The 11,065-nt window shown below is 28.3% G+C and overlaps 1 protein-coding gene, 3 long non-coding RNA genes and 5 other non-coding genes across 9 annotated transcripts; 1 reads left to right on the top strand and 8 right to left on the bottom strand.

Moving 5' to 3' along the window:
* Window positions 1–34: 34 nt before the first annotated feature.
* On the top strand, window positions 35–1,686 carry LOC123674258 (methyltransferase-like protein 22). Its single transcript, XM_045609218.1, has 5 exons — window positions 35–598; window positions 651–767; window positions 822–1,007; window positions 1,070–1,237; window positions 1,383–1,686. Exons 1-5 carry the CDS (start codon window positions 520–522, stop codon window positions 1,658–1,660), a joined length of 828 nt encoding a protein of 275 aa, XP_045465174.1. The 5' UTR covers window positions 35–519; the 3' UTR covers window positions 1,661–1,686.
* A 158-nt stretch (window positions 1,687–1,844) lies between these two features.
* LOC123672553 lies at window positions 1,845–6,182 on the bottom strand. Its single transcript, XR_006746330.1, has 12 exons — window positions 6,117–6,182; window positions 5,866–5,912; window positions 5,625–5,690; window positions 5,367–5,420; window positions 4,972–5,040; window positions 3,659–3,699; window positions 3,415–3,472; window positions 3,158–3,243; window positions 2,781–2,820; window positions 2,470–2,514; window positions 2,249–2,298; window positions 1,845–2,053 (listed from the first exon to the last, which is right to left on the bottom strand). It is a non-coding gene; the product is annotated as an uncharacterized LOC123672553 (long non-coding RNA).
* LOC123674310 lies at window positions 3,310–3,378 on the bottom strand. Its single transcript, XR_006746652.1, has one exon. It is a non-coding gene; the product is annotated as a small nucleolar RNA SNORD31 (small nucleolar RNA).
* Window positions 6,183–6,806: 624 nt separating the features above from the next.
* On the bottom strand, window positions 6,807–6,877 carry LOC123674313. The gene has a single exon (XR_006746655.1). It is a non-coding gene; the product is annotated as a small nucleolar RNA SNORD31 (small nucleolar RNA).
* A 54-nt stretch (window positions 6,878–6,931) lies between these two features.
* Window positions 6,932–9,090, bottom strand: LOC123672552. Its single transcript, XR_006746329.1, has 7 exons — window positions 8,943–9,090; window positions 8,558–8,607; window positions 8,331–8,377; window positions 8,056–8,107; window positions 7,822–7,871; window positions 7,223–7,292; window positions 6,932–7,009 (listed from the first exon to the last, which is right to left on the bottom strand). It is a non-coding gene; the product is annotated as an uncharacterized LOC123672552 (long non-coding RNA).
* LOC123674309 lies at window positions 7,943–8,013 on the bottom strand. Its single transcript, XR_006746651.1, has one exon. It is a non-coding gene; the product is annotated as a small nucleolar RNA SNORD31 (small nucleolar RNA).
* On the bottom strand, window positions 8,671–8,737 carry LOC123674308. Its single transcript, XR_006746650.1, has one exon. It is a non-coding gene; the product is annotated as a small nucleolar RNA SNORD31 (small nucleolar RNA).
* A 377-nt stretch (window positions 9,091–9,467) lies between the features above and the next one.
* On the bottom strand, window positions 9,468–10,683 carry LOC123672551. Its single transcript, XR_006746328.1, has 4 exons — window positions 10,511–10,683; window positions 10,293–10,341; window positions 9,725–9,768; window positions 9,468–9,544 (listed from the first exon to the last, which is right to left on the bottom strand). It is a non-coding gene; the product is annotated as an uncharacterized LOC123672551 (long non-coding RNA).
* On the bottom strand, window positions 10,407–10,475 carry LOC123674312. The gene has a single exon (XR_006746654.1). It is a non-coding gene; the product is annotated as a small nucleolar RNA SNORD31 (small nucleolar RNA).
* Window positions 10,684–11,065: the final 382 nt, after the last annotated feature.

The raw sequence follows: 11,065 nt of genomic DNA, 5'->3' as shown, positions 1-11,065 counted from the left end.
CAAAACTCATTTGTAACCTTTATTTCATTGGGAATTTTCAGTTCCGAAACTGTAGTTCAACTTAGAAAACATAAACTTTGTAAAACAAGACTTATCGATAACACATATTTGAATTTGATTAAATGCTACTTATTTACGTTGAGAATCATTTTCTTTTTTGTCGTCACTTCTATCGTCACAAAATAAAGATAAAGCAAATAATCATAAATCAACGTCCTTGAATAAAAGTGAAAAATAATGACGTGATGTCAAATAATGATGTTTATTTGAAAGTGAAAGGAAAATTTGAATTCAAATGGAATTGATGAACTGAAAGAAAGGTCTTAGGCTGAAAATAATTTTTTGGCATGATTCTCCGAATATGAAAAATATCTTATGACATGTTGCACAAATATTATGAAATCGTTGAGAATCATATATTCTCCACATTGCATAAGCTCTATTTCACGAGATTTTCTTCAAAATTATTCTGATTGAAGATAATTTATTGAATAATTTACAATTTTACTTCACTGATAAATGGATAACAAAGTGACTTCAGAAATTTATAACGAATTCGATTATACCAGTCCTTTGAAACCTATTATCAACACCGAGAGTAAGTTTGAAATTCTTACATGTAAATTTATTAACAATTTTATCAATTTCAGATGTAGTTTCTAAATTCAGATTCAAATGCCCCCCTAAAAAACCCCTCACGGATAAAGATGGAGATATAATCGTCTGTAGAAAGCCAAAGAAAGAAAATTATAGAATAATTCAAATTGGTAAGATATATGTAGGCACGTAATTGTTTATTATTTATGTTTAATGATTTTCAGAGCATAGTAGACGTACTGCTTTAGATTTAGTTGGTTTGCAAATGTGGCGAGGATCTCTATTACTTGCAGATTGGCTGATCTTCAACTCAGATAAATTCCCGAAAGACAATTTTATATTAGAATTATCAGGTGGTGTAGGATTCACAGCAATAGTTGCCTCTATGTTCTACCCCGTAATCTGTACAGGTATGAGAATCAAGTTAGGAGGGATGTTTTTGTATGGAATCTATGAATTATCCCATTTTTAGATGTTGAGAAAGGAGATTTGTTTCAGTTATTAAATGGTAACATCAAGAGAAATCAGTTACTGGTCAGGAATCCAATTCACATTTTAAATTTGGATTTTTTCACACAGATAATACCAAGTTTTGTGGTGGAAAATTTGGATAAAATATCTGTTATACTGGCAGCAGAAGGTATCATGACTTCTATATAATATATATGTTTAAAACATAGCCTTATATTGTAAATTATGGACGCCTTTTTTTTTGGAGATATATTATTTATTGTATAAAAAAAATGTATGTCAATGAAATAAGAACAGTTCATTGGTTTTTTCAGTTATTTATGATGATGAGCTGACTGATGCTTTCTTGAGAACCGTGGAACATCTGCTGAGTGTTAGTTCTACTGAGAAGGCTTTATATTTAACATTTGAAAGAAGATACGTTTTCACAATAGAGGATTGTGACGCTGTTGCTCCATGTTTTGAACATTTCTTAAGACAGATTCATTTGTCTAAACTGAGTTATGAAGAAATTCCATTAGATTTTCCTCAATACTTTGAGTACGACAGAATTAAACAAATGGTGTTTTGCAAATTGAAGCTTAAGGTTTGAATTTCATATACTTTAAATTTTTTGAGTAAATACTTTAAATTTTTTGAGTAAATACTTTAAATTTTTTGAGTAAATAACTAGAAATAGGTTCTATCATACAAGCTGAATTTTTTTTTAGTTACAGACAGCAAAGTGTGTTTGCCAAGTCTCAATCTATAATAAAAAAGAAATAAAAACAAAATACTACTAATGGTTTCATTTATTTAAAAGTTTAAATCCTTGACATTTCACTTTTTATAAAGTAACTATAAAAATATTAATAATGAAAATTACAGTTTCAAACTCTTCAATTGTACCTCCAATTTCACAAAATCTTTTCACATAATTCACTGTTGTATGCCTTTCAGGCAAAACACTACCCAACCAAGTAACGAGATAGAGTAAACGATCAACCTGAAATCAGAAAAATAGAAATAGAAAAAATGTTCAAATTCATAAAAAAAAATATATCAAAAGTAACAGTTTTAATTATTTCAGTGAGGGCAAGTAATAATCATACTATGTATTATCATTATAGCGTATATATTGAATCATCATGGAAAGTTCTAGATTGGTGAAGTTGAGAAAAAACTTGAATAAAATATTTACCTGATCGGAATTAGAATTTCCACCTCCGACTCAATTCGCCATAAATTGATCTGAAAAGATAAATACTATGTTACAAAAGAATTCAAACAAAAAAAACTTTATGTTTTAATAATTTGTTATATCAGGAAGTATTTTGTCATCAATAATCTTTTATGACAGGGATAACTATTGGTCATCATATAAACACATTTTATTGATTAAATAAAAATGGTGACACTCACCACTATCTTTCAGGATCATCATCATATAAATCTCTTCAAGGGGTTCTGAAATAAACAAAAGGAAAAAACTTTAAAAATCAATAAAATAACTTGTTCATTTAATGTAAAAGAGCTTTTAATTCAGTGCAAAAATGCAGCCAATAAGATTAATCATTGTATTCAGACGGTAATTTATATCATCATTGAAATAAGTTCTTAAACTAAGTTTTCAAATTATTCAACACACAAAGAATGAATTCAATTCACTTGAATATTCATTTAGTGAAAATTATTTTTAAGAATTACGCTTGCAATTGCAGGAATAAACCTACCTCATGAAAATAACACTATCCTACCAAAATGAGGAAAAACCTGTAACAATAAAAAGAAAATATCATAACTAAGTTCACCTAATTCTGTATTTGTTATTTTAATGTAGCAACTATCAGAATTACGTCCTCTATTTAATATTCATGTTTTCCCGAAAGAAAATCATAAAAGATATTCATCATTTATGAGAGATTTAATGTTGAATCAATAAAATAAACTTTCAATAAGAAACTTGTGAAGGAACATCAAAATAAAAACACTAATTGAACCATTACTTTTTGGTAATTCAAGGAAGGTTCGAGTATAAAAAGGATGATGACTGATTAAAAACAAAACATACATTAGATAATACTTGAAAATAAAAACAGTATTTCATTACCTTTTTTTCTCAATTTCTGCTGATTCATTTCATCTTGTACAATCATCACTGTTGATATCAGAATATCAGAAGAAAAAAAAAAATATCTGTAAACAAAAAAACCTGGTTTAGCCAATTGTCTAAAGAAAAAAAATGAAACATTTTATAATTTTAAATTATCAGAAAGAATCAATCCACACAATTTTCAGACTGGGGCGATATAACTGTCATCATAAAGACAAGAAAAGTGTAGATGAATGAATTGAAAAAATACTCACTTCTAATAAAAAATTTTTGGAGTCTTTCTCAAGGGAAACAACACCTTCCATGAACGATCTGAAATTGAAAAATGTAAATTAGAAACATCTTCATGATAATAAAATATGAATGTTGAAAATTTTGAATTGAATCAGTAAATTTTGTAATCAGAATAGATCATTGCGTATATTAGAAACATCACATAAGCTAATTGACAATGATAAAAATGATGAGTAAAAGTAATAAATAAAATGGAATACTCACTTTGCATAAGGTCCTCCAGAAGTATATCCAGTCCTGATAACCTGAAAATAAGGATAAGATTTATTTTTCGAACTAAACCTTTAGTTATGAATACTCAAAGTTAATGTAAAGCAATGTCAGGGCAAAGTTTTCATCAACTATTATTTTATGACAGGGATAACTAATGATCATCATGAAAAATTGTTCAATACCATTTTTATCAGAATACTCATGAAATATATCGTGAAGTTACGTTGCAATGAAAAAAATAAAAAATGTGAGTAATGGAAATAATTAGAAAACACCCTACACAAACACTTTTGAAAATTTTGAATACCAATTAAATAATATTATATGTTATAAAATGTATTATATTGAAGTATTGAAAAAAAAAAAAAAATGTAAATTAAAAGGCTGAAGGACCCTAGGTCGGTGGCCTTTTGAAATAATTCCATTTCAAAGGATGAAGATTGAGATTGAATGAAAAATTCAATGGTGTTTATACCATCAGAATACGCTTCATTAGTGATGACGTCACATACCGCCATTTTAGTTCTCCTGTCAATGTTCGGAATCCAAACAAACAAATTGTCATTCAAATTAGTACGTTGTCGTTGAAGAAATTAGCTTATTTTGATGAATAAGATTATTTAAGGAACGATTTTACTATCAATTGATAGACAGAAGGAACAAGATTAATGCCAGTAAGTTCGAACTTGAAGTTCAACTAATAAACGCGGCTTTTTACAAAATCTGGGGAGTGATACAGGATTTAAACTTACTGGCATTAACCTCGTTCCTTCTGTCTATCAATTAATACTGAAATCGTTCCTCAAATACTCTTATTTATGAAAATAAGCCAATTCCTCCAACGACAACGTACTAATTTGAATGACAATTTATTTGTTTGGATTCCGAACACTGACAGGAAGACCAAAAATGGCGGTGTGTGATGTCACACTAATAGAGCGTATAGATCATGGCTAATTTAGAAAAAAAAAGATCTTACTGTGGAAAATCATATGAAATATTTAATCAAGTGCTTGATCAGAGATTAAATATAAAAATAATAGAATCTAGGAAGATTGGAAGGCCAAATGAGAAACTAACTAAAAAAACTTCAAAAAGGAACAACCATTAATTCAGTGATTTAATGAAGATCTAACTAGAAAATTTTTTGCTAAATATTTTTCATTAGACAAAAATTGGAAATTAAAATTCTACTCAATCTAATTTCTATTTTGCAAATCATGGTTGGATTATAGGATCTTGAACAATCATTGCTGCTGTTGATATATGGTAAAAGCAAAAAAAAAAAAAAATTAAATATATACCTTTTCACAAACAGCAGCTCTGGGAGATCAAAAACACTGGATGCTGCCATCCCATTCAATGCTGGACCACTGATAGTAAAGAAAATCATGTTAAATATACTTCAAATTTCAACCACAATACAGAGATGATAAACCAAAAAATCAGCGGAAAGTTTTCAACAAAATATTTCAGTCATATGCTTGTCAAAATGATCATCATTGAAATGTGAATGAAACAAAATAATTTTCACCAATAATTTTACATTAACAATTTTTCCAGGCTAATTTCACATTTTGGTATCAGGCAAAATGTTTTGTGGAAATTATTTTGTTTTATTCGATGATGAATGTCTATGAAGTAAGGACCGAATCCTTAACATGGAAATGAGAGCTCTAATCCATTTTTTTTTACCCACCTTCGATTTGTCCGCACCTCCAATCCAGGAGTCTGTAGCATGACTGTGTAGATTCTGTAAAAATTACTTATCATTAATAATAGAAGAAACTCCTAGTCTTAATTTTAATACAAAGCTATAAAATCAGTAAAATCAATCAACATCTGTTTCAGACTGGGGCGATATCATGTCATCATGTAAGATTCTCATTAAATGAAAAAAAGGACAAAATTGAGTGAAACGTTAATTCTGACAAAAAAAAAAAGATAAATTTCTCACCTGTTCACATTCATTACTGTAGACTAGTTGTGTCACTTCATAACGAGGTTGATCCAAAAAAAAGTTCTGAAAAGAAAAATATTCCATTAAAACTACTCCAATATTAACTGAATTGTAAATTTGAATTCAATTTGAAATCAGGGTTAAGTTATCATCAATAATTTTTTATGACAGGGATAACTATAATTCATCATATAAAAATGAATGTTGAATGAATAGAAGAACTCTTAATAAAACTCACCTTCAAATATTGAAATGAAACTGCACATCCACAGGACTAAATTCAATCTGGAAAAAAAAAAGAAAAATTTCAATAAGCAAAACTCAATTGTGTTTACCAGAGAAAATTAGAGATTTTAAAATTTTAATCAGTTACAAAAATTGCAGCCAAAGTGTATAATCATTATGATCAGACGGTAATTAATATCATCATTCAGAGTAGAAAAATTATATTTGAGACTTCAGTTTCCGATAGACGTGAACTCAACTTACCCCAATGTGTTTAGCAAATCATCTCACTTTTAGGAACCGCCACATGGTCAGCCAATGAAAAAAGTCTGAAAGAGGAAAATCAAGATTTAATCTACATTGAACAACCATAAAAAAACAAAGTTATTAAAATAATTGATCAGTTAAAATTATCAACATGAACATTCAGTCATATGCTTGTCTAAAAAAAATTCATCATTGTATTGTATTTTCTTAAAATATATTTAATAGAGTTGAAAAGTACAAGATTATATTCAACTTATTCGAGATGGGACTTTATTCGCGTTTTAGAAAGACGTGAAAACTCAACTTACCACCAATGTTTTCAGCCGATCCTCCCATTTTAGGAACCACCACCACATGATCAATCAATAAAAAATCTGAAACAAGAAAATCACATTATAATCTTTGCTAAACCTTAAAGAAAAAAATTGAGTTATTAAAAACATTAGTCAGTTAAAATTCTCTACATAAATATTCAGCCATATGCTTGTCTAAAAAAAATCATCATTGAAAGGCTATATTTCCAAAATAAAATCAAATAAAGAAAGAAAAAGATGAAAAAACTCACCATCATATGCAATCCTGGCTCTTCAACTATCCTGGTCAAAGCGTTGGATGAACTCCTGAAAAGAATAATCAAAGATGAAAAATAGTCGCACCACTAAAAAATTGCGGTCAGAATTATCTCTTTTGTATCAGAAAGACTAATCAATCGATCATTATTTTCAGACTGGGGCGATATACATGTCATCATTGAATTTTACTTTGAAGTGAACAATTTCAACAGGATTTTTATATTTATAATTTATAGGTAATCTTTTCGTTGGATAAGAATGATATTTACCTCTGAAAGGAATTTTTTGAGCCACTGCCTTCCAAAAATGAGTGTGAACCTATAAAGAAAAAAAAAATTAAATATACAGAACAAATTTAAAAAGTATGATTATATTATGATGAAAAATTGTCAGTGAGGGCAAGTAATAATCATACTATGTATTATCATTATAGCGTATATATTGAATCATCATTGAATTTTTTCATGAATTGAATTTATTAAAATTCGAATATGATTCTAGAAATATCGACAATGTGAAAATTATACTAACTTTGTATTTTTTTTTTCAAATTACACATCAGATGGCACGACTTTCTCCTTCGAAAACTTCATCCTCTTATCTAGAATTAAAATGAAAAACAATATAACTTATGTCCTCAACAGGGATAAACTCTTTATATATCAATGTAAAATATCAGTTTAAAAGTATCAACAAGAATTTTCAGTCATATGCTTGTCAAAAAAATCATCATGAAAATGGTTCGAACAGAATCGAGTTGAATATCGACTTTTAATATGAATGGAATTCTATCTAAAAACCGTGATCTCCACATTGAATAAAGTTTTGTAAGATTGTGAACAGTTCATTTTAAATGGCATAAAGAAAAACTTCAAATATGTTGAATGAATTAATAAATTTCAAATGAATTAACCATCCATAATCAATTCTATAAGAAGAGGCCAAATATATCTGTGTTCTCTAAAGTACACAGAATGTTTTTTAGGTTAAGATGATAATGAAAGATTATTGAAGTTAAATTCTTGAGAAAAATATGGCATTGCTGAAACATGATAAGAAAATCTACTCGCTAATTAAAAACATTTTGAATACACTACAATCAAACAAAAAATATAGAAATATAAACTCACCAATCAATGGAAAGGTAGATCCAACAATTAAAAAGCCTGCTGATATGAATCTGCAAAATAAAGAACTAAACTGATGAAAAATTCCAAAGAAAAATATATAAATAACTGTATCCTTATTAATTTTATATCAGAAAGACTAATCAATCGTCATGTGTATTCAGACTGGGGCGATATACTTGTCATCATTATAAAATGAAACCAAATGGAAAAAGAAAGAAAATTGGTCGAACTTACCAGGCAATTTCGACTGCAAACTGCCAATCTGCTGACAAAAGCCCTTCAAATACTGCAAATAAAATCAACGATTAGATACAGGTAGGATAAAAAATATGTTATAAAAGAAACAGAATTATTTCAGTGAGGGCAAGTACTAATCAAATCGAGAGATCATTATAGCGTATATATTGAATCATCATGAAACTAAACAATAGTGAAACTATTAAAAGACATTTAGTATTGAAAAGAAATCTTTTGAAACGTATTTTACATAATATGGAAGGGCTATTTACCTCTTGCACAGATTGATCCTAGGAGAAACCCTTCTCTGATAGATATTCTGTAAAAAAAAACTCAATATACCAACTTGTCTCGCTATAAAATACCAAAATGGGTAATCTCAAGTAAATCATAACATAATATGCAGCCTAATGAATAATCACTAAATTCAGACGGTAATTTATTTAATCATTATAATAATCTGAACAATATTATACAGAATAAGGTTATAAATACTCACCACATCAAGTTTAGAAATCCCAAGCGCATTTGGCTACTGTAGTTGGTAAGCTGCAAGAAAAAGTTGGAGTAAGAAAAACGTTTATCCAAAAAAAATTTTAAACATTTTTTTTTATTTGATCAGAAAAATCAATCAATCACAATCAATAAGACTGGGGCGATATACTGTCATCACAAAAGTTTTATGAGGACAAATGAAAATGAATAAAAGTAATTTGAAAGAAAAGAATTATTTTCAAACTAGAAATAAATGATAAATTTATTATTTTATTTATAAATTTATTTTATTAATTCATCTGAAATGTGGATATAAGAATTTATTTTCATTAATGATCCAACCGTTTTTTTTGACGAATAATAATAAAAAATTAGAAAAAAATATATACCTTGACATTCTTGCTGTGAGAACTCGATTGTATTCACTAATACAAGAAATCCTGGAAGGATACAGACGAACAGGCCCTTGCGACAATTTCTGGTTATCTCACCTCGAGGTCATACCTGAAAATCAAGTATACATTATAAAAATGCCAAAATTATAACTACGTACATTGCAATTCGATGAAAATAGTCAGTAGGAAGGCAGCATGGAAGTTTCATCAATTAAATCAGATGTTTTCCATGTTTTTTCATCATTAAAATGATTCGAAGTGAAAACTTTCGATAAAAATAAAAATCTGGCAGAAATCTAGACTAATTAAAAGTTTAAATCAAATGTGGTTTCAAATGCTTCAAATTTCGATGCTTAACCTTCAAAAATAACTGATGTTGAAGAAAATGTCGAACTTCTCAGCCAAATAACACGAAAAAAAGGAATTACAAATGACTCCAATAAAATAAAATAGTAAGTATAAAAATAAAATAAAAGTACCTTGACACAACCAATGCAAATTCTGGGACAGATTTTGTAGGAAACAAGTTCGAACAAGTACTGTTACATTGACACCATCTACACAGGAATTTCTTGGTTAACCACATTGGGCCATACCTGAAAATCAAATATACATTATAAAAATGCCAAAATCATGATCAAGTACTTCAATATTTAATGAAAAAAGTCAGTAGGAAGGCAGCATGGTAGTTTCATCAATTAAATCAGATGATTTCCATGTTTTTTCATCATTGAAATATGAAAAGAACAAAACTTGTAATTAGATGAAAAACCTACCTCAACAAAATCCCACTGTCCCCCATTGAAATTAGAGGAAAAACCTGTAAAAATCAAAATTAAATATCAAAACCAAGTATTATTTAATCCTGCAATTTTTTTCAATATTTAGCTGGTATCAGAATTACGTCCTCTATTAATATTCATTTCTTCCCGAAGGAAAATCATGTAAGATATTCATCATATGAGATTAAAAGTTGAACCAATAGAATCTAGGATCAAAAGACTATGAGAAATTTGTAAAAAAAAATTACTCCATTACTTTTGGAAAGGAGCCGAGTGGAAGAAGAAAAATTCCTGTTAATCCATAATAATTTTCATTAGATAGAAGTCTAAAAATTAAAACTGTACTTGTTGAATGTTTTCTGCTGAATAATTTCATTTTTAATATGATCAAATTTCTTATCACATCAAGAGGTATGAACTATTCAAGATTTATATCTTTATTAAAAGGATGTCGATAAATAGGACCACTTCTTTTTACTTTTGAATAGCATATTTACAATCCTCACAATATATGAAAAAAACTAGTGCATGTTGAGGAATTGAGAAATTTAGCCAAACTTACCACAATTTCATCAGCCAAAATAATGAAGTTGAACAACCCTAGTTTCCATCTGTAAATAAAAAACTGAGTAAAACCAATTGTCTACAGAAACAAATAAAATATTCGATTATTTGAAACTATCAGAAAGACTAATCAATCCACACAATTTTCAGACTGGGGCGATATACCTGTCATCATAAAGACAAGAGATAGAAGTGTAAATTCAAAGAAATGCTCACCTTAAAATGAAATTTTGCAAGTCCTAAGGAGAAACTACACCTTCCATGAACATCCTGAAATAAAAATTTTTATTTTAAATATTTCCTTAATGATAAAATATTAATGTAAAAAATTTTCAATTGAATCAGTAAAGTATTGTAATCAGAAAAGATCATGGCGTATATTAGAAACATCACATAAGCTTTTTGAAAATGACAAAAATAAAGCTCAAAGTAAAATGTTATACTCACTTTGCACTATGTCGTCCAGAAATATATCCAATACTGATGAACTGAAAATAAGGGTAAGATTCATTGCTGAACTAAATTTCAAGTTATCGTCATTTAAACTAGATTCAAAGCAATATCAGGGCAAAGTTTTCATCAACTATCATTTTATGACAGGGATAACTAATGATCATCATAGAAAAACTGTTCGACTTTGTTCAAAATAACTTTTACTAGTGGAATATTACTTATGGTAATATCAGAAAAAAAATATATAAAAAAGTTGATGAAATCAAATAAGTTACTTTAATGCAGTTGAAGTTCAGTTAATTAAAGATCTAATGTAAA

The sequence above is a fragment of the Harmonia axyridis genome, chromosome 2 (assembly GCF_914767665.1).
Source record: "Harmonia axyridis chromosome 2, icHarAxyr1.1, whole genome shotgun sequence".
NCBI lineage: Eukaryota > Metazoa > Arthropoda > Insecta > Coleoptera > Coccinellidae > Harmonia > Harmonia axyridis.
Note: the sequence above shows the minus strand (reverse complement) of the source record. Positions and strands in the feature narration are given on the sequence as shown.

Coding starts and splice junctions, on each gene's coding strand:
- LOC123674258 (XM_045609218.1), top strand. CDS start 520: ATGGATAACAAAGTGACTTCAGAAATTTATAACGAATTCGATTATACC. Junction 1,008..1,069: donor CTACCCCGTAATCTGTACAG/GTATGAGAATCA, acceptor TCCCATTTTTAG/ATGTTGAGAAAGGAGATTTG. Junction 1,238..1,382: donor TGTTATACTGGCAGCAGAAG/GTATCATGACTT, acceptor TGGTTTTTTCAG/TTATTTATGATGATGAGCTG.